This window comes from Galeopterus variegatus, unplaced genomic scaffold, assembly GCF_000696425.1.
Source record: "Galeopterus variegatus unplaced genomic scaffold, G_variegatus-3.0.2 Scaffold2882, whole genome shotgun sequence".
Taxonomy (NCBI): Eukaryota; Metazoa; Chordata; class Mammalia; order Dermoptera; family Cynocephalidae; genus Galeopterus; species Galeopterus variegatus.
In genome coordinates this window covers 123,743-146,554 of record NW_007728993.1, presented here as the reverse complement: position 1 = coordinate 146,554, position 22,812 = coordinate 123,743, and the positions used below count along the sequence as shown (strand labels likewise).

General features: G+C 52.8%; 1 protein-coding gene across 1 annotated transcript; it reads right to left on the bottom strand.

The window, feature by feature from the left end:
- Positions 1–7,200: 7,200 nt before the first annotated feature.
- LOC103599185 (transforming growth factor beta-1) lies at positions 7,201–22,762 on the bottom strand. Its single transcript, XM_008583288.1, has 7 exons — positions 21,768–22,762; positions 18,509–18,669; positions 16,796–16,913; positions 14,125–14,202; positions 13,831–13,978; positions 8,002–8,155; positions 7,201–7,466 (listed from the first exon to the last, which is right to left on the bottom strand). Exons 1-7 carry the CDS (start codon positions 22,132–22,134, stop codon positions 7,308–7,310), a joined length of 1,185 nt encoding a protein of 394 aa, XP_008581510.1. The 5' UTR covers positions 22,135–22,762; the 3' UTR covers positions 7,201–7,307.
- Between the last annotated feature and the right edge of the window lie 50 nt (positions 22,763–22,812).

Sequence of the window (22,812 nt, the reverse complement as noted above, 5' to 3'; positions counted from 1 at the left end):
CTGGACCTGTGGTTCTTTCTGTCTTTACATTTTTCCCTTTCTCTCTTGGTCTCCGTGTTGTCTCCCTCTCCATCTTCAGTTTTTATCTCTTTGGGTTTCCGTCTCCCTTCTCCCCTGGCTGCTGTGGGCAGCAGAACCCTGACTGCTGAGTAATGCAGCCTCACTGTAGGCAGGGGGACGACCCCAGGGGTGACCACCAGCCCCCGCCTCTCCGTCAGGACCCAGGCTGGTGAGAGATGGGCAGAGGCAGAACTGGGGATCGTGGGGCCTGCAGCATGGGTGTGGAGGGAAGGGGTGGGGGAAGGGGGGACTCCCCTCCCAGTCCCACCAGCCCCCCCCTGCCTGGCCACAATTTTCCCTTCCTTCACTTCCTCTGTCTCCCTCTCCCTCTCCTGTTTACACTCCCCAAATACGCACAGGCTGTTATCATGGGTCCTGAGTCATCCCACACACACAGCATGCTCCAGTGTTCCTGCCCCCAGTCCGCCACAGAGCCCGCCCAACGGAGCCCCCTGCCGCCCTGGGCTAATGGGAGCCAGATGGCCGCCTGGTGACTCAGCCACGGCCTGTGGGAACCCAGGCGTCCCGCCTTCCCATGCCCCCACACCCAGCTCGTGCTCCCCCAACAGACAAAGAGAAGGGACTGGCTTCTTGGGGGGTGGGGAGTGGCACAGGCCAAGGGTCAGCAAGGTGGGACCTGGGGACCCCTCACTACTATGAGATGGAATGGTGGCATCCTGCCCTGGCCAAGCCTGAAGGACCCTCAAAACTGCCTCCTAGAGCCACAGTTCCTGACCCCCAGGCCTGAGTTCTGTCCTCTGGCTCAATCAGAATTAGAGCCAGATGAGGAAAGTGAGAGCTAGACAGAAACAGAGGGATGTTCAGATGGTGTGACTATTACATAAAGAAAGCTCCCGCTACTGAGCAATTCTATCCTATGCCAGGCCCCAGCAAGGTGCCTGACACTGCATTGAATCCTCCAAACAGTCTTGTAAACTAGGGACTCTTAGCTCCATTTCACAGATGGGTCAAACGAGCCTGGAAAAGAGATGTTGCTTCCTGAGGGCCACTCGGCCATCAGAGGCAGAAATGAGAAGGGAATCCAGGCCCAGATCCCCGAAGGTCCTGGAAACCACTCTAGTTGCCTGCCTGTCAGATATCGGGGCCACCCAGGGATGAACAGAGTTGGAGGCACAAGTGCACACACTTCTAAGATGGGAAGATTTAAGAAGAGTTAGATGTTGAAGATGGCATCGAACTCTTCACAAAGGTGAATGCCTTGGGACCCTCCCCGTGTGCTAGGCACTGCCCTACACACAGGTGTTACTGAATCACCTTCATGTGCAAATCAGTCCTGGAATCACTGAATTGTCACAGCAGTCCTAAGCAGTAGGCACTATCAGTAATAGTATTCCATCTCCTGAAGAAACAGCAACGAGGCCCAAGGTAATCTAGCCAGCTAGACTCCAGCACCATTGGGGTCACACCACGTGGAAAGACAGGAGTGAGAGATGAGAGATGTTTGTCTCTTAGGTACTTGTGTTTGTGCCCTCAATTTATAAGAGCTCTTTCATAGTAGAGGTGTCAGCCCTTAGTGATATGCACATTTTTGGCTAGTCTATCATTTGATTATTAAATTTGTTCATAATATACTTTTCCATACACAAATCTGTTATAGGTATAGTTTTGTTTTGCTTTTTTTAAAAAGATGACGGTAAGGGGATCTTAACTCTTGACTTGGTGTTGTCACCACGCCCTCCCAAGTGAGCTAACCGGCCATCCCTATATAGGGATCCGAACCCTTGGCCTTGGTGTTATCAGCACCGCACTCTCCCAAGTGAGCCGTGGGCCAGCCCTGTTTAGGTATAATCTTAAAAAAGAGAGACGATTGGTTAGAGCACAGCCATATACCACCAAGGTCACAGGCACGAATCCCTGTACCAGTCAGCTGCAACAAAATAAAAGAGAGATGAGAGACATAGCAATTGAGTCAGAATTAGGGTTGGTCAGATGGTTAGGTCTGGCTGAGAGAGAGGTGGAGCCGGTCACAAGAACAGGGATTAGATGGGGAGACAGGAAGAAAGGTGGAGACAGATTGAGCAGGGATGGTGAGAGACATACCTCCTGGTCACAGCCTCACAGCAGCTGAGACCCAGAGGTGCTAAGCCCATGGGCACCTCCCTCCTCTCAATTCTGAGGTTGGGGTGGGTGGAGAGGCTGAGTCAGGGAGGGAGGGCCCAGCTGCGGGAGAGCCCCTTCGTGGGCATCCGGTCCCCACCCCCATGTCTCCTGTCCTGGTCCTGGCCCCACTCTGCTGGCTGCCACTCCCACCCCCCATGTTGGACACTGCTGTGCCTGCTGTCACAGCTAAGGCTGACTCCTCACACCTCCCCTTGCATCTCTGTGCTGCTCCCTCCAACTCTTCTCTCCATCTCGGTCTCTGTTGCGGTCTCTGCCTGCCCCGCACTATCTACTGCCCTTTCTCTCTGCTTCTCCTCATTTCCTTCTCGCTCCTCTGCCTTTCCCTCTTCCTTCTCTGTCTTCTTCCCATTCTGTCTCTGCACCTCTCTGGCTGTCAGTGTCTCCCCATTGCTTTTCATCTCCCTTCTCTGAGCCCCTCCTCACTTCTCATTTTCCCTGTGCCTCTGCCTCCTCCCCCACTTCTCTCCCCTGCCTTGTCGACCTCTCCATCTCAGTCTCTGAGCTGCTGTCACTGTCCCTGCAGCCCTGTTTCTCCATCCCTTTCTCTGCTGGAGCCTCCCTTCCTACTCTCATTTTTTCCTATCCCTCTCCCTGCTCTGCCTGTTGGTCCTTCCTCCCCGCCCCATTGCTGACTCTGTTTCCTAGACCCTGAGAAGCCCAGCTGGGACATCCAGCTCAGAGCTTCACCGGTGGCCCCTGGGAGCCCAAAATGAGGGGTCACTGCCTCACCCCCACCCAGAAAGAGGAGGGAGGCTGCGGGGCCTGTCTGGCCAGAAGGAAATGTCTGTGCAGTGGCCTGGTCACCCCCGCCCCCAGAACCTGCTGGGTTGCTGCCGCCCCCGCCCCCAGGCTGGGGCCAAGTAAACACAGCCGCCGGCTGCCTGGGATATTTATACTGAGGGCTGGGCACGGGTCCAGTGCCCACCACAGCCCCTGCCCTGCCCTGCTTGCTGCCACAGCCAGCCCTGAGCCAGCGTGGCACCAGCCAGCAAGGGGACACACCACAGACGAAGACTCTACTCTGCTCGGAGGCCAATGGTCACTTGTCACTCAGGATGCCGTTTGCTTCATTCGACACACAATTTCCCCCTCCCCTGAAAATACCAGCACACGGTGCAGACCCACAATAGCTGCTGGTAATGAACACATACACACCCCTGCTGAGAACTCAAAGGTGGTACAAAATAGAGACCCACACAATTCCTCATGCACTGAACTCACCAGCCCACATGTGGGGACACAAAATGCAGACATCACCTGCTCAAAGACACCAACAAAGGTTGAGTATACCAGTCCCTGAGATGGACACACACACACACTGAACCACAGCAAGCATGTTGGAAACCGTGTAGACACACACCATCTGTGAGACATGCTCAGAATAGCACAGATGCACACACTGATCACAAAATGTAACCAGAAACAACTCGCCCACAGACACACAAACACTGGCAACTACCACACACATGTGCTGAAAATACAGCTCACGTGTAAGAAACAAAATACATGCGCGCACACACACACACACACCCTCTCGGAAAAACATCTTTCTCACCCATAAACATACACAGAAAATACCCATATTTCAAGTTGAACTTATATTGAGAATGCACAAATTTACACCTACAGCAAAACTGTGAAGATGTTGAGAAAAATTCAGACACAAGACATCCCAGATAAACGCCCCATTCATGTGTGCACACAGACTAGCCTAGTCAAACAGTACCAGGATATGGAACCCACAGAAAGCACACCAGCTGATCAAGCAGAAACACAAAATGCAGAGACACGTACCAGAAATGCAGCACAGCTACATACACATGGAGTTGAACATGTGCTGGGGACATACACAGATACTGACAATACTAGCCGTACCAGACTCACCAAACAGGCACCCAAGCCAGTGTTAAGAGATAGAACACTCATGCGAGAAACAACTCACACCACAAAACCTACAGACTCTCTCACACACACAAAGAAGTCCTGAACACAAGTGAATTCACGTTAGAAACACACAGAACACTAGATGTCCAGAGGTTCAGAAGGAAGGGGACTTTTTTGCACTCCCTTCTATCTCCCTTTCCACCGCCCCCCCTTTCCAAACTGACCCTGGTCCCAGGCCCTTCTGGGAGAGGGGGCAGGAAGGCCTGAGCTGGCCTCCTCCGGCCAGCTTCCTGCCCTGTGGGGGCCAGACGGGAAGCTGGGGCTCCAGCCAGAACCCAGGCTTCCCCCACGACTTCCCTGTGCAGCCAGGGCTGCCTGCAGAGGAGGGGAGCAGGGCTCCTGAACCCCCTGCCCTGCGGTCAGCTGTGGGTGGGGACAGACTTGTCCTGACAGGGCCAGGGTGCCAGGGTGGCAGGGCCAGGGCAGCGCGCACGTGGCCCAGGGAAGATGCTGAGCCCACACTTTCCCTTCCCCGCCCTTGGGCCCTCGGCCGCAGCCAAGCCAGCTCGCCAGGCAGCCCGGGGCAAGTGGGTGGGGGGGGGGAGTCATGAGCGCAGCCAGGACTTGTCCTCAGGCAGAGGCACGAGCTGGGCGTGTGAGGGCGAGTCTGTGACCCTGGGGGTGTGTCTGGGTGTGGGGGAGCTGCTCTGTCTGGGACCCGGGGTGTGACAGTGTGTCTGGGTGTGAAGGGGTCACTGCAGTTGTGAGGCCATGTGGGACTTCGCAGGCTGGAGTGTGTGTGGAGGTGTGTGAGATGTCAGACTGAGTGGGTAGGACTGACTGGCAGTCTGTGTGATTGTGACGTGTCACACACCTCTGTGTGTGGTATGTCTGGGTGAGACTGTGATGAGTCGAACTGTGTGCGTGAGCACTGTGCCTGTTTGTGACCCATGTAGGATGTTTGTGTGAGTGTTGGTGGGTCTGTTCCTCATGGGGCTCTGATGCTATGAAGGTGTGTGTTTATGCATGACACTGTCAGTTTGATTCTGTGTCTGTTTTGTGGTGGTTGTGACCAGGATCCTATGGAATATATTTGTGTGGCTGTGTTTTGCCCTGTCCCTATTGAAGTCTCTGCTTGTCTCATGCTCCAGTGAAGCTCCAGGCTGTGCTGGGTTTAAATGAGGGGGTGACACTTTCTCTATTTCTATTTGAGTATGGATGGGCTGTGACTGCTGCCAGGTGACACAGTCCATGTGTCATGGGTCCTGCTGCAGTCTCTGTGTGTCCTTTGCAGCTCTGAGAGGGGAATGTGTTTGTGTGGCTGTGGGACACTGTCCATATTTGAACTTTGCTATGAGTATGTATGTGTGTGTACATGTGCCCCATCCTCATGGGGCTGCAGTGACTATAGTCCATGTCACTGTGTCCTTGCTTGTGTCTCTGCCTCTTGGAGCCAGGCCTCAGCAGTGTCTCTACACACGTCAGCATGTCCTTGCATAATGCACTCCTCCTGTCTCCCCACCCCCACCCTACCCCTGGCCCTCTGTGGCTCCCAGACCTGGGGCAGGAGGAATAACCACACTTCTACCCTAGGGCTGTGAGGGCCCCAGGACTCAGCACTCAGACTCAGTGCTGCCAACAGCTCTCATGCCCACAGCACTCACACCATCTTCCCTCCCAGGACAACCACTGGGAAGAGAAGTCCAGGGGCCCCTAGGCCTGAGGATGGAAGAGAAGAGAGAAAGGAAACAGACAGGAGAAAGAATAAGCAGGAGAGAATTCACAAGCAAACCATAGGGGAAGGGAGGAAACAGAGACAGCAGAGGGAAACCCATCTTGGCTCAGGCCACTGTCATTTCTTGCCTGGACAACTGGCCTTCCTGTAGTCACGCCTCATCCCCATTCGGGCTACTCTCAACCATCAGCCAGAGGGTGGACTCTGGGCACCTAGGTTGAATTTTGTCCCTCCTCTGGTCAGAACCCTGCCATGGCTCCCATCCTCTCAGAGTACTCCAACCTGACGTGATCTGGGAAGCAGTACTAGTGTAGGGTTACATAAATGGGCCCTCAACTCAAGCCGCCACTTACTAGCTAGCTGTGTGAACTTAACAAGTAACTTAACCTCTCTGTGCCTCAGCATTCCCATCTGTAAAGTGGAGATCAAATGCTCTCTATAGCAGGCATCAGCAAACTTTTTCTAAAGGACCAGATAGTAAATATCCTTGTGCATACAGTCTCTCTTCACTTCTGCACTGTAGGACTAAAACAGCCACAGACAACATGTAAACGGATGAGCGTGGCTGTGTTCCAATAAAACTTTATTTACAAGAATTGGCCCAAGGGTGGTAGTTTGCCAACCCTTGCTCTAATAGGTTGTGGAGGGAAGGCAGTGAGCTAGTAGAAACGACACACCGGGCATGGAGGATTGCTATTACTCTCCAGCCTGTGAGTGTCATGGTCTGACTCAGCTGCCCACACCCTGCCCTTGCTCATTCTCTTCCCACCACGCTGATCTCTTTCCTCCCTGTGTAGCACACCCCAAGATCACTGTCACTTCCGGACTTTTGCTTTTGTCTTTCTTCGACCATGAATGCTCCCCCACGATCCTCCCCCAGGCTCCCTTCTAGGCTCAAATGCCACCTCCTCCCCAAAGCCATCTCTCTCATGAGATCCTGCTTTATTGTCTACATGTCACTTATCACTAAACCACTATTTTTCATTATCTGTCTCCCACCCCAGAAAGTAGGTTTCTGGTAGAAAGGAACTACTCCCTGTACCTCTCTGGGCTGTAGTGTCTTCACTTTTAAAATGGGTGTTATCAGAGTCCCTATATCCCAGAGTGTTGTTATGGGCATTAAATGAGTTCATTAATATAAGCCACTTAAAACAGTGCCCAAGGTGCTCTGTAGATCTACCTTGTGTTCGCCACTGGTCCCTCCACCTACAGAGGTACTTGGAACATAACAAGTGTTCAGTGTTTCTGTGATGCGGGCAAATGAACGATGGAGAGACAGGAGGCTGCACAGGGAGAGAGATGGAGCAGGAGGCGGGGCAGGGGAGACCATCGGGGAGGCAGACCCCTGTCAGGCGCCCAATGACACAGACACCCCCCACTCCTTTTTCCATCTTTAATGGGTCCCCAGGTGAGCTTGGGGCGCGGGTGTCCTTAAATACAAGGCGGGGGACGGGGAGGGGCCGGGCCTGCCGGGCGCGGCGGGGTCTCAGCTGCACTTGCAGGAGCGCACGATCATGTTGGACAGCTGCTCCACCTTGGGCTTGCGACCCACGTAGTACACGATGGGCAGCGGCTCCAGTGCCTGCGGCACGCAGCACGGCGCCGCCGACGCGCCTGGGTTGTGCTGGTTGTACAGGCCCAGGACCTGCAGGCGGCGAGGCGACCAGGTGGGGTCAAGGTTTACGGAGGGGGTTGGTGGCCGCATCCTACCCCCGACGCCCCCCACCCCCACCCCCTCCTTGACTGTCTCTCACACCTCCCTCTGTCTCCCCTCATCTCTCTGTCTCTCTCCATCCCCCACTATCTCTCTCCATTTTCGACTCTTGGCTTGTGTATCTCAGTCTTTCTGTCCCTCTCCTTCCGTCTTCCTCTGTCTCTTTGTATCATTCTATGTCTTTCTGCCTCTCATTCTGTGTCTCTCCCCCACCCCCACCCCCCATTTCCTCAGCTCTGTGGGCCTTTCCATATCTCTATGTCCCTCTGTCCCCTACCCTCTAACTCTGCTCAGACCCTGTGTCTGGCTTCCTGCTTCTCTTCCCATCTCTTTATCCATCCCTCCCCCATATTTCTCTCTCTCTCTCTATCCCGCCAACTCATCTCTCTTACTTTTATTTTTCTCTTCTCTTCCTCAGTTCTTGCTCCCCCCATCCCGCCCCCCATCCCCTGTGGGCTAGACACACCTTGCTATACTGCGTGTCCAGGCTCCAAATGTAAGGGCAGGGCCCCAGGCAGAAGTTGGCATGGTAGCCCTTGGGCTCATGGATCCACTTCCAGCCGAGGTCCTTGCGGAAGTCTATGTACAGCTGCCGCACGCAGCAGTTCTTCTCCGTAGAGCTTCAGGCAGGAGGAACACGGGGTCAGGAGCAGGGAGGAGCTGCCACCCCAAGGGCAGGCCATGCCCTTCCTCCCCCCGTGTCTGTGTGAGTGTGTGTGTGTCACTCTAGGCTTTTCCCCAGCCCCATCTCCAAGTCTTCCTTGTACCCCCGTGATAATAACAATAATAACAGTAATGTAATGATTATTGATAACACTAAGCACTTCCTTTAGTTAACCACTGTGCTAGGAACATTGTAATAAACGTTATCTCATGCAATGCTCGTCAAGCCTGTAAGAAGCCAAACAACCATCCACTTGGGAAGGCTAAATAAATCATAGCACAGCCACACAATGGAACGTAAAAAATAATGCAGCTCCAAGTGTATTGATATGTTCTATTTGTGCAACAAATGTTTATGGAACTACTCCTGTGTGCTAGGCTGGCATCTACTGGGGACAGAGTACAAACAAAACAGAAATCCCTGCCCTCCAGGGCCCCATGCATAGATTGTTTTTTTGTTGTTGTTTTTGTTTTTTAAAAGATGACTGGTAAGGGGATCTTAATCCTTGACTTGGTGTTGTCAGTACCACGCTCACCCAGTGAGCTAACCGGCCATCCCTATATGGGATCCGAACCCGTGGTCTTAGTGTTATTGGCACCGCACTCTCCCGAGTGAGCCACAGGCCGGCCCACCCCATGCATAGATTGTGATGTCATGTCTCCTCTGCTCTGACCATGACTCTGTCTCGCTCAGGTCCTCACCATGAGCCACAAGGTGCTACCAAATCTGGCTGATCTCAACTCTTCACCCTTATTCCACTCCAGCCACGCTGGTGTCTTGTTCTCAAACACAGTCCTACCACAGGGCCTTTGCGCTTGCTGTTCCCTCTGCCTGGCTTGCTATTCCTACAGATACCCATTCTGGCTTGTTCCTTCTTCATTTAAACCTTGGCTCAAACATTCTTCACTCGGGGAGCCTTAATTCCTAGCACAGTGCCCAGCATGCAGTATGTGCTTAAAATGAACATCACCTCCTCAGAGAGACCTTCCTGGTCCATCCTATCCAAAATATCAATCCAGGTGACTGTTAATTCCATTCTATATAATTCGGCATTGCAGTTATGCAACAAAATATGAAAATGTGTGTATTTGAAGTAGGGCAAAATCTCAGTAACTGTTGAAGCTGGATACGAGTTCATGGGCGTTCATTACGTTATTTTGGTTGCTTTTGTATACATTTGAAATTTTCCATCATAAAACAATTTTAATCAGAATAGGAAAAAAATGGTTGCCAATATCTACTTCTTTTTGTTCTCTTCCTCTGATTTATTTCCTTCTTAGAAATTATTGCCACCTGTTATTTTATTAGATTGATTGTCTTCCTCTGAGTACAGGAATTTTTGTCTGCTTTGTCCCCTAATGTATCCCCAGTGCCTGGCAAACAGTAGGCACTCAGCAAATGTTGGATGTATAAATCAATTAATATATTATGTTTTAAAAAAGCAAGTTGGAGAATAGTGGCGTCTAAGACCCTACTATTCTGGACTCATGATCTCTGTCCCACGCTCAGCTCCAAAGGCCAGTCCTCCCCAGCCCAGAGCCCAGGCTTCTGCTTGTCTGAAAGGAACTGGGGTGTTTTCACGTGGTAGCCCCTCGGGCCATGGCTGAGATGGGCAGGGAGCTTGGCTAAAAATGTTGACTCATGGGAAGCCAAGAGCACTTTATATTCCATGTTCATGACATGTGAAAGAAACACTATAAAAAGGCACAGGTACAGTATGATCCAAATTCTGCTATATATAAAAGTACTGGCAGGAAATATATTAAAATATTGACTGTGACTTTTTATGTGCAGTGATAGGATGGGTGACATCTTTCTGTATTTTCCAAATTCTCAAAAGTGGGTATGTGTTACTTTTAGAATCAGAACAAAAAAATTAAAAGAAAGAAAATGCAGCCCCCCCCCCAAGACTACCAATGGACAAAATATAAAAAGAATATATTTATATGTATAAGTGTGTCAGGAAGGGACTACCTCTGAAAGGAGACACAAATAAGACAAAATTGAGGGGTTGGGGTCAGAGCTGGAGGGTCTAAGTATCCTCTCTAGCTAGGACTGGCTCATGTCCATGTATTTACCTATTCAAAAAATAATCAAAAGACTGCTGGCTGGTTAGCTCAGCTGGTCAGAGCGTGGTGTTATAACACCAAGGTCAAGGGTTCAGATCCCCATACTGGCCAGCTGCCAAAAAAAAAAAAGTAATCAAAAGAGAATGAATCAATTTCTTTCAAAACACTGGGAGGCAGGCCTTATTATTCTTCCCATTTGAAGAATGAAGCAGGGCCAGGTTCACAGCAGACTCTGTGAGACCCTGGAGTTTGTGGCCTCATCTGCCAAGTGTGGCCACTTCAGTTCAAATAGAAGAGGAAGAGGCGATGAGATGACACAGCATCTCTCAGGCAAAACGAGAACTTTCTAAGAACCGCAGAACCCTGAGAAAATTGAGATCCCTGTGAAGTCAGACAACTCAGTCTGTCCCTCCCCAATTTGGTTGGGCCTCAGTTTCCCCATCTGTTCAAAGAGGCGGGGTGGGGACTAGCTGGCCAGTTAGCTCACTTGGTTAGAGTGTGGAGCTGATAACACCAAGGTCCTGTAAAGGACAGCCACCAAAAAAAAAAAAAAAAAAGAAAGCAAAGAGGTGGGGGATGTTGGATCATATAAGGTTTGTTAAGGGCCAAGGAGGCATCAGGAAGTCCATGGACAGGCTTGGAAGGGTTGTGAACGCCATCCTAGGCACATATATGTTTATATGTGCACATATTTCTGGGGAAAAGATTCTTCGTTTTTGCCTTTTCAAAAGGGGAGGGGTCTTGGACTCACAAAAGGGGAAGAACCACTGTCTAGAATCATCTTGAATCTCTAGTCGTCCAACTCTGGATAGGGCTCTGAGGTCCTAAGATTTTAGCAGTCCGTGATCCCATCATCTAAGTCAGCGGTTCTCCATGTGGAGTCCCTGGCCCAGCAGCAGCAGCATCACCTGGGAACTTGTGGGAAATGCAAATCCTCGGGCCTCACCCTGACCCACTGAATCAGAAACTGTGTGGATGTGGGTGGGGAACAGCATTCCTCGTTGATCAAGCCCTCCAGGTGATCCTGATGCACTAACTCATTTGTTTAGGACATATCCAGAGCCTTCTGCATTCTGGGCCCAGTGATACGCACGGCCCTTGCCTTTGCAAATCTTCTTCCTTCCAGTCTATCAAGACCCAACAGGGCCTGATGAATGAAAGAAATCCACTTGGGGCCCCAGAAGAGGCCCAAAGGCCTCACAGCCACCTTGGATTTTGGAGAAAGGAGTCAGGGAGACTTCTCAGCGGAGGTGGTGCTTGAACTGACTTAAGAACAACTTTTTATTATGGAAAGTTTCAAACACACAAATGCAGGGAGTATTATATTATATTGAATCTTCATGTCCCCATCACCCAGCTTCAACAATGATCAAGTCATGGCCAATTTCATTGTATCTCTACCCTTATGAACTTCCTCTTTGACACTGGATTATTTTGATATGCCATCTACCATATCATTTCATCCATAAATATTTCAGTATGTATCTCTAAGAATGTTAAGACTATTTAAAATATAAACACAGGGCTGGCTGGTTAGCTCAGTTGGTTAGAGCATGGTGTTATAAAACACCGAGGTCAAGGGTTTGGATCCCCATACTGGCCAGCTGTCAAAAACACAAATAACAAAACCAAACAAAAAACATAAGCACAATTCCATGTGAAAAATTAACAATAATTCCTTGATATCATCAAATATCTAGTCAGAGTTCACATTTCCCCTACTGTTTTCTAAATGTCTTTAAAAAAAAAGTTTGTAGAAATGAAGATCCAAATAAGGTCTACACATTGTGATTGGGTGATGTGTCTCTTAGGATTCTTTTAAAAATCTACAGAACTTGGGCTGTCCAGTTAGCTCAGTTGGTTAGAGCGTGGTAAAAATCTACAGAACCATCTCTATATACATCTATACACGTGTGTGTGTGTGTGTGTGTGTGTGTGTTTTCCCTCTTCACACTGTATTTGTTGAAGAAACTGGGTCAGGTTTCCCACAATCTGGACTTTGCTGACTGTATCCCTGTAGTGTTGCTTAAGATGTTCTCCTGTCGCTGTATTTCTGGAAAATTGGTAGTTGGATCTACAGTCCTGAATAAATTCAGGTTTGATTTTTTTTGGCAAGACATCCTAGGCGATGTTGTGTCTCTCCCTACAGAGGCTTTTGTGACTGACTATCTCCCTCTGTAATGGCTGTTGGTGATTAAGACCTCAATCTGTTCATTCGCAGGGTTTCTGGGCTTAGGGTGGTAAAATCTGGTGGTGAAGGAGCCTCGGAGCAGGGCTGACTTTCCAGCAGGGAACAGCATGTAACAAAGCCCAGAGGCACCAGCAAAAAAATTTAAGGAGGGGAGGGACAAGGTCAGATTACCACTCTAAATTTGAAACATTCTAACTCTGAATTTCAACTTTCTAGGAATCTAACATTTTAACTTTCTTAGATTGCAATATTCCAGCATCTTAAGATTCTAACATTCTGGGCCGGCCTGTGGCTCACTCGGTAGAGTGCGGTGCTGATAACACCAAGGCCCCGGGTTCGGATCCCATATAGGGATGGCCGGTTCGCTCACTGCCTGAGCGTGGTGCTGACAACACCAAGTCAAGGGTTAAGATCCCCTAACCGGTCATCTTTTAAAAAAAAAAAAAAAAAAAAAAAAAGATTCTAACATTCTGACAGCATTTCCAACTTTCTAGGATTCACACTTTCCAACTCTTGAGGACCTTGGCATTCTTGCATCCAAGTATTTCAACACTACACTCCAACATTCCACAATTCTGAGCCCACCACTCAAGAGGTCCAACCCATCACTTTCTAAGATCCCAGCATTCCAAGATGCTAACATTCCAGCACTGAGTTCCAACATTCTAGGATACCAATATTCTGGCTTTCTCCTCTCCAACTCCAACATTTGTGGATGCTAATATTTCAACACAGGATTCTACCATTCTGAGCCCAACAATCAAGGACGCCAATCTGCCAACACTGGAGACAACAATCTGCCAATAGTGTAGAAATACAACAGAGGCAATCTGCCAATTCTGAATTCCCAAATTCTAGGATCCCAACATTTCAGCTTTCTTTGAGTCCAAGATTCTTTTTTTTGGCAGCTGGCCAGTTCAGGGATCCAAACCCTTGACCTTGGTGTTATAACACCATGCTCTAACCAAGTGAGCTAACCAGCCAGCCCCAAGTCCAACATTCTTGAATTCAATAATTAACACCAAATTCTAGCATTCTAGAATCCCAACATTCTAGAATCACAACCTGCCAACAATTTGGAAATCCCATATGGTGATTTTCCAACTTTGAATTCTAAAATTCTCAGTGTTCAATGTTCTAACATTCTCTGATTCCAACATTCCAGCAAGAAAGCAACCTGACCCCAACATTACAACTTGTCCCACATCCCAGCCTTCCAGGTCTTGGACCTCATCCCTGGAGACCTCCAGGCTAAAGGAGACACTCAGCCCAACCACAGCACCAGCCAGGTATCCAACCCATAGGGCCTGGTCAGCAGACAGCAGTCAAGCCCCAGCCTGGAAGGCCTCAGTTGAAATCTAAAAAGTTCACCTGAAGCAGTAGTTGGTGTCCAGGGCTCGGCGGCGCCGGGAACTGTGCAGATGCTGGGCCCTCTCCAGAGGGGTGGCCATGAGAAGCAGGAAGGGCCGGTTCATGCCGTGAATGGTGGCCAGGTCACCCCGGCGGCCATTACTGAACCCTGGTTTGGGAGTCGGGGGTGGAGGACATACAAACACTCTGGTGGGGAGGATGTCAGATGGGGACACACACACACACACAGACACACACACACACACACACGGATCACTCCTGGGCATGAAGCTGGGACAGGAAAGTGGGCCTCACCATTGATGTCCACTTGGAGTATATTATCTCTGCTGTCACAGGAGCAGTGGGCACTGAGGCGAAAGCCCTCTATTTCCCCTGTGGGAGTGGGGAGAGGAAAGCCAGTCTGAGTGTGCGGCTCACAGCCCTAGGAGAAGAGGAAGGAAGGAGCAAACCCTAGGGGCTCCTTCCGGCCTCTCCCCGGCTCTCCCCTTCTCTGCAGCTCTTTTGCTCCAGTCCTTTGCATCGCCGGTTCCTCGTCCTCCTTGGGGTCTTAGCTCATATGTTACCTCCTCAAAGAGGACTTCCAGCACACACAACCCTCCCCAACTATAATATCACTTGTTTTTCTCCATAGCACAAACCCTCTCTGACATGTGTTTGGCTATTTATTTCTCTCATTGTTCTCAGTAGAAAGCAGGATACATGGCAGGGGGTGGGGGCAGGGACAGGGAGCTTTGTTTTTCTTCTTCCCCACTGGGCATGAACCTCAGTCTTAAAAACAAATATCTACTGTGTACTGGGTGCAAGAACCTGTTCTGAACACCCTATGTACATTGTCTCCATTAATCTTCATCCAGATGCCCCATTTTACAGACAAGGAAGTTGAGGCACAGAGAGGCAGTGACCTGCCCAAGGTCACCACAGGTGGCAAAAAGTAAGCTGAGATGTCAATATAAGCCTGAGCGCTTTCCCACACAGCATTTAGGGCTTCCTCCATCCCACCCTGACCCCTCTGCCTGTGCCTCCCCATCCCACCCTGACCCCTCTGCCTGGGCCTCCCCATCCCACCCTGACCCCTCTGCCTGGGCCTCCCCATCCCACCCTGACCCCTCTGCCTGGGCCTCCCCATCCCACCCTGACCCCTCTGCCTGGGCCTCCCCATCCCACCCTGACCCCTCTGCCTGGGCCTCCCCATCCCACCCTGACCCCTCTGCCTGGGCCTCCCCATCCCACCCTGACCCCTCTGCCTGGGCCTCCCCATCCCACCCTGACCCCTCTGCCTGGGCCTCCCCATCCCACCCTGACCCCTCTGCCTGGGCCTCCCCATCCCACCCTGACCCCTCTGCCTGGGCCTCCCCATCCCACCCTGACCCCTCTGCCTGGGCCTCCCCATCCCACCCTGACCCCTCTGCCTGGGCCTCCCCATCCCACCCTGACCCCTCTGCCTGGGCCTCCCCATCCCACCCTGACCCCTCTGCCTGGGCCTCCCCATCCCACCCTGACCCCTCTGCCTGGGCCTCCCCATCCCACCCTGACCCCTCTGCCTGGGCCTCCCCATCCCACCCTGACCCCTCTGCCTGGGCCTCCCCATCCCACCCTGACCCCTCTGCCTGGGCCTCCCCATCCCACCCTGACCCCTCTGCCTGGGCCTCCCCATCCCACCCTGACCCCTCTGCCTGGGCCTCCCCATCCCACCCTGACCCCTCTGCCTGGGCCTCCCCATCCCACCCTGACCCCTCTGCCTGGGCCTCCCCATCCCACCCTGACCCCTCTGCCTGGGCCTCCCCATCCCACCCTGACCCCTCTGCCTGGGCCTCCCCATCCCACCCTGACCCCTCTGCCTGGGCCTCCCCATCCCACCCTGACCCCTCTGCCTGGGCCTCCCCATCCCACCCTGACCCCTCTGCCTGGGCCTCCCCATCCCACCCTGACCCCTCTGCCTGGGCCTCCCCATCCCACCCTGACCCCTCTGCCTGGGCCTCCCCATCCCACCCTGACCCCTCTGCCTGGGCCTCCCCATCCCAACCTGACCCCTCTGCCTGTGCCTCCCCATCCCATCCCTGACCCCTCTGCCTGGGCCTCCCCATCCCAACCTGACCCCTCTGCCTGTGCCTCCTGTATCCCAGCTCTGACTCCTCTGCATGTACCCCTACCCCCATCCCGGCCCTGACCCCTCTGCCTGTGCCTCCCCTATCCCAGCCTTAATCATTCCAGATTGTTACTGCCTGGTAGATCTTTACCAAGACCTCCCAAGTGTCCAGAAATGACTGTGGACACTGTGAAGACAGGACCCAGACCTGTCTTGGTTACCACTGTGCTCCCCACACCACCCAGCACAGGGCCAGGCATAGAGCAAGAACCTGTTGGCATTTATGGAATGAAGGCATGAATGAGAGGGAGATAAGGAAGGGAGACATGGGCCCTGTGGACTCAGCCTGGAACGGGACAGATATAATCCCTACCTGGACAGATCAAATTCAGAGCTTTTGCAAAGGCTGTTCCCTTTGCCCAGAATACTTTGCCTCTCCTTTTCCTGCTTGGTTCTACTCATCTCTCAGACATCAGCTCAGATGTCCCTTCCTCCATGAAGCCGTCCCTGATTCCAGCCTGTGTCAGGCACCTCCTTTGGGCTCCCCATCCCAGTCCTACCCACTTTGGGTCATCATTGCCTGGTTACAGATCTGCCCCTCCCCCATGGACCATGAGCTCTGTGAGGACAGGATGGAGCTGTTTTGGTCACTGCTGTGTCTCCAGCATCACCTAGCACAGGGCATGGCAGAGAGCTGGTGCTAGGGCATTGGGTTAACCATTAATGGATTCATCAGTTAATCACTCAGGTTTTAGTGTCAGGAAGGAGGGCCAGGTCTCGGCTCTTTGGTACCAACAGGGGGTGGGGGGTGCTAGGCAAGGTGACCCCAATGGGTCAACCCACTGAGAAACAGGGGAGGGGCAGACAAGCGATCTTCACCTCCATGGCTCAGCCACTGCCGCACAACTCCAGTGACGTCAAAGGACAACCACTCTGGCGAGTCGCTGGGGGTCAGTAGCCGGTTGCTGAGGTAGCGCCAGGAATTGTTGCTGTATTGCTAGACAATGAATGAGGGAAGAGACAGTGGGCAGATGCTGCCACGCCCCCCACATACACAGACTATACCCCTCACTCCATCTGCTCCCCCAAACAGGCTTCCAGACAGTTCTCAGACACTACCCTCCCAGACAGACACACTCTGGGGCCCTGTAGGATCCAAGTGCCTCTAAGAAGACACTTGGAGAAAGAGCCCCAAGCAGGGGCCAAGGCACCTTGGGGCAGCTCAACCTCTGCCCCTGACTCTCTGAGGGGTCGTGAGCATTTTCTTCTCCTCCCTAGGCCTCAGTTTCCTCACTGGTGAAATGCTAGGCCACTTTCCGCTCGGACAGCCCACAATGCTAAGAGACTCTGCATTAACATTCTGTGGTTTGCTGAGTATATGGTTCAGCAAATTTGACACCTCGAATTCTGAGAGTCTATAACTTTCTAAGGACTTATGTTAGGAGTCATTTTACAATTCCCATGTTCCACAGCATCCCAAGAACTACACATTTAATGAGCCTGAGAAGTTCTAGGAGACTAATGTTCTACAAATCCAAGAGTCTGACATGCCACACACCTAGATGTTGTCGACGTGTGACATGCATGTGGAATGACTCCAAGGGCTGGATATAATACTCCAGAGGCTATGGCACAAAGCTGAATTCTCTAGACTCCAAGAAGCCAATATTAGACAACATTTTCTTATTGTGAGAGTCAAACATCTAGCATCCAACATTCCATATGACATAGATTCTAGGTCACATAAGCTTCTAGAGACTCCAGCCCTTCCGAAGGCCCCAATCCTGGAGATTTCATATCTTCTAGAGCAGTGCTGTCCAAAAAGAACTTTCTGGAAATGTTCTTTATCTGTGACATCCAAAATAGCAGCTGCTGGGGCCGGCCTGTGGCTCACTTGGGAGAGTGTGGTTATGATAACACCAAGGCCACGGGTTCGGATCCCATAAAGTGCTGACAACACCAAGTCAAGGGTTAAGATCCCCTTACCGGTCATCTTTAAAAAAAAAAAAAAAAAAAAAAAAAAAAGCAGCTGCTAACCACATGACTACAGTGCACTTGAAATATTTAATTTTGATCTATTTATTTATTTTGACTGGTAAGGGGATCGCAACCCTCGGCATGGTGTGGTCTGCACCACACTCAGGCAATGAGCACACTGGCCATCCCTATATGGGATCTGAACATGCGGCCTCAGCGCTACCAGCTCCGCACTCTCCAAGTGAGCAACGGGGCCGGCCCTAATTTTGGTCAATTTAAATTTTAATCAACTTAAATGCAACTAGTGGCTACTATATTGGACACAGAGTTTCTAAAGCCTCCAACCTTTCCAGAGATTCCAACTTTCAATAGTCCTGTGTTTTTAAAGAGTCCAACTCCTAAGCTTCCAGCCTTTTAAGTATTTAACATCCCAGGATGCAAAGAGTCTGAACATTTAAAAGAACCTTAGGGCCCTAGGATATGGTTTATGCTCCTTCATCCCTCAGGGACTGTCTATGTGTGGACTGTGCAACCAGCAGCCTTGCAATCATCCCATCTGGCCACAGCTTAGCCCTCTGTGGCTGATGTCCCCACCCCTTTGGCTCATGTCCTCACCTGGTACAGTTCCACGTGCTGCTCCACTTTTAACTTGAGCCTCAACAGGCGCAGCTCGGCCCGGGAGAGCAACACGGGTTCAGGAACTGCTTCTCGGAGCTCTGATGTGTTGAACAACATATGTATGCTGTGTGGGCTGTGCTCAATTTTGTTATAGATTGCTAGGCGGGAGGAACAGAGAGACAGGATGTCAGGGGGTTGGCAGAAGTGGGGGGAGCTGGTAAACCCCAAATCTAAGGCTCTGGAGCTGACAGCTCTGGGTTGGAGTCTGACCCTGATACTTTTTAGCTGTGTAACCCTGGGGGAGTGGCTTTTCCCCACTGGGTTTCCTTCCTCCTCTGTAGTGGTCCTAACCACCCTTCTCTCCCAGGAAGAGAGAAGTGTCATCCACCAAGTGTCCACCCAGTATATGAGTGGTACCAAAGGGGAACTGCTCTGCTCGCTAAGGCCTCCCCAGGGCTTGGAGCCTCAAATGCAAATTAAATTGCAAAGTAAGGGTCAAAGGCACAAGTTTTGGGATCAGATAGTACCTCTGCTGCCTGTCAGCTGTGTAACCTTGGGCAGTTCACACACCCTCTTTGAAACTTACTTTCTTGTTATTCTTTGAAAAACAACAATAACATAAAGCTCCCTGCCTTCCAACCCAGGCTCTCCTAATGGATGCACTATGTAACCTTGGGCAAGTGAATTCCTCTCTCTGAGCCCGATCTTCATCGGTAAGAGGAGAACCAATTCCAGGATGATAGTGTGAGATGATGCAGGTGACGCATGTGGCACACAGTCGGCATACACTGGTCACTCAGTAAACTGTATGTTAAACAATGCTATTTGCCTAGTGCTATTCAAAGCATCTTTACAAAGATGAAAACATTTAAACCTCACAGTAACCCCATGAGGACAATACCATTATAATATCCACTTAATAGATGGAAAAACTGAGGCACAAATAGATTAAGTAATTTGCCCCAAGGTCACATGGCTAGGAAACTGTAGAATAGGATTCAAACTCTGGTATCTGGTTCCAGGTTCTGTACTCTTAACCCCTAAGCTTTGCTGCCTCCCTGCTGGTGTGACACTATTATTATTTTTATTATTATTAATTGCTTCCTCCCCTTAACTCCCACTCCCAGCTGGTTAGAGAAGGTGAAGTTCATTCTAGGTAGGAATAGCTATAGGGGGAAAAAGAAAATTAAGAAGAGCCGTTTTCTAGTCTAAGAAAAGTTCGGGGCTGGGGGTGAAGGGGCAGGCCATGAACGTCTGGATCAACTTTGGGCCTCCTACAGTGGGGGTTCTAAAATGGTGGAGAGCATATATGATAAGAAAGGACGGAGGACGACCCTTCCTGGGGCCCACTGGCCTTTCTCCCTCCCAACCAGCCCTCCCACCCCCCACCCCCCCATAAGCCCTATTCTTAGCCCAGTAGTTATTTCTCAAACCCCAAGGGAAGGGCAGAGCCTTGGCTGGGGGTGACAGACAGGGAGGAAGAGTAAAAGGAGGGAGTAAAAGAAGGGACAGGAAGGGTTGGAGGATGCTGCACAGAGAGAGAGAAAGAGATGGAGAAACATGGGGAGGCGGGGTGCGGAGGAGAAAACGAGCGAGCGAGAGAGAGAGAGAGAGAGAGAGAGAGAGAGAGAGAGAGACACGGCAGAGGGCAGAGATGGGAGGCACGTGCAAGGAGAGAGACATGCATTTGGAGGGCAAATGAGAGGAAAGGATTGGAGCTGTTAGTGTTAAAGTAACGTCTACAACGAAGGTGAAGCGACGGAAAAGAAAGAGGCCGAGATGTGGGAGGACAGGGGGCGTCATTTGCCCGGAGCCGCAGACTGGCGCAGGAATGGGCCACGGACCCGCTAGTCCACCATCCAGCAGAGAAAGTGAAATCCAGGGGACCGCCCCCAAAGCTCCGGCCACGCGGGACGCCTGGGTCCCCGCGTGGGCACCGACGGGGCGGACTCAGCCGTAGCCCCGCCCTTAACCGGGGTAAGGAGGGCGGGAGGCGAAGCAGCCGCGAGGGCGGGGACCGGACCTGCCCCGTCTCGCTCCAGGCTCCGCGCGATCCCCGCCCCCCGGGCACGGGAAGGAAAGGGAGGGGAGGAGGGCGAGGCGGCCGGACGCTGGGGTTTCCCCAGCCTCCCCGAGAGGAACTGGGACTTTGGGGTCCAGGCTGTCGGCGTTTAGTTCGGCGGGGTCCTCCTTTCCCCTTCTGGAAGCGCAGGCTCCTCCCCTCGCGCGTGGCGCCCACGTGGGGCTTTCTCACCCTTATCAGCTCGGTTTTCTCACCCGGGTGCTGTAGAGTCGCCCCACCTATCGCTGCCCGTAGGCCTCGACTCCTCACTTAGCCCCCTCCCTTCCATCTCGCGGTGAGTGGGGGGCTCCCCGCTCACAGCATGAGTGCGCTGGGTATCTCTTCTTCGTCCCCATCCCAGGTCCACCTTTCCCACGCTGGTCTCCCTTCTCCGTAAATTATTTCCCAGGAGCCAGTATTCTAGGTTTCTTGGGGGCTCACTTGGCCCTCTGGGCTCCCCGCTCTGTATCTCTCACGTCCCTATGGAAAACACCCACCGACACGTCCCCGCGCATCCCTGGCATCCCCCTGGCGTCTCTACTTCTCTCCCGCTAGCCTCCTACCAATGACCTCGCGTCCCTTCCTGCCCGTATTTATCACACCCCCGCCGTCTCTCTCTGCGACCCCTCCACCCCAATCCCACGTGTTCCTCACTCTCTGCAAGTGGGTCCACTTTCCGCTTTCCTGGCATCCCTGGGGATCACTTCGCCTAGCTTTTCCGTCCTTCTTGTATGTTTCCGCCTCACGACCGCTGAACTCTGGGTTGGCTTTCCCCACTCCTCTGCTTTCCCAAATGCCGGGGTGTTCGCAAGACCGGGCTCCCTTCTCTGCAGCACTCTCCCCTACTCCCGCGTCAAATGCGCTCTGGAGGGGGGAGACTTTTCCACTCGCACCCCACTCCAAGTGCTCCTCTCCCTCTAGGGGGCTCCCCCACAATCCCACACGTTCCTCGCCCTCTTGAAGCGGTCCACTTGGCTCACTATCTCCTCCTCCCCGAGATCAGACACCTGGGGGGTAGGGAGCTCAGCGCCGTCCTTTTTAAGACCTCCTCCCCACGTTACCGGCGTCCCCGGGGCTCCTCTTCCTCCAGCCAGTTTCCTCTGCCAGTAATTTCGTCCCCATGACCCCTGCACTACGGCGCCCCCTGGGCTTCCCCCTCCCGACCTCCCGACTCCCCTGACCCTCCGAGCTCACGGTTTTTGGTTTCCACCATTAGCACGCGGGTGACCTCCTTGGCGTAGTAGTCTGGCTCAGGCTCAGGCTCTGGCTCAGCGCTCTCCCCGGCCACCCGGTCGCGGGTGCTGTTGTACAGGGCGAGCACCGCCTCGGGCAGCGGGCCGGGCGGCACCTCCCCCTGGCTCGGGGGGCTGGCGAGCCGTAGCTTGGACAGGATCTGGCCGCGGATGGCTTCGATGCGCTTCCGCTTCACCAGCTCCATGTCGATGGTCTTGCAGGTGGACAGTCCCGCGACTGGCTGTCCAGGCGTCAGCACTAGTAGCCACAGCAGCGGTAGCAGCAGCGGTAGCAGCAGCGGCAGGAGCCGCAGCCCGGAGGGCGGCATGGGGGAGGCGGCGCCCCCCGGCACTGCCGAGAGCACGAACAGGGCTGGGATGGGATGGGGAGGCCCCGCCCCTGCAGGGGCTGGGGGTCTCCCGGGGAAAGGTAAGAGGGTCTGGGGGAAAGTTGAGGCCTTCAGGGAGAAAGGAGCAAAGGCGGAGGAAAGGCTCTGACCCGAGGTGTTTCAGGAGCCCAACAACAAAAAACCGAGATGGGCGAGATCTAGTACCAGGAGGTGGGTGGTCTTGAATAGGGGAGCTGTGGCAGGTCTGAGAGAGATCCGTTTCCCGGAGGAGAAAGGGTCCTAGGATGCGCGGGGACTCAGGAGACAGGCTGAGGGGAAAGAGCGGCGTGCAGGGGCGTGCGCCCTCTCTTCGCGGGAGGCCGGGTTTGGGGCTCCTGAGGACTGGTCCGGAATGGGGGCGCCTGAGGGACGCCGTGTAGGGGGCAGGGAAGGAACAAGCGTCCGAGGCGGTGATGGGGGCTGGTCCGGGGTCCCCAAGTCCTGCCTCCTCGCGGGGCGGCGACGCGCCAAGCGGTCCCCGCGCCTGCGGCTCCCAGCGGCAGCGGAAAAGTCTCAAAACTTTTTTCCTCTTCTCCCAACCAGCTCGTCCCTCCTCCCGCTCCTCCTCCCCCTCCTCCCGCAGTGGCGGCGGCGGCGGGGGCGGCGGCGGCTTGTCTC

Coding starts and splice junctions, on each gene's coding strand:
- LOC103599185 (XM_008583288.1), bottom strand. CDS start 22,134: ATGCCGCCCTCCGGGCTGCGGCTCCTGCCGCTGCTGCTACCGCTGCTG. Junction 16,914..18,508: donor AGCACGTGGAACTGTACCAG/GTGAGGACATGA, acceptor TTCATTGTCTAG/CAATACAGCAACAATTCCTG. Junction 8,156..13,830: donor GACACCAACTACTGCTTCAG/GTGAACTTTTTA, acceptor TCCTGCCTGAAG/CTCTACGGAGAAGAACTGCT.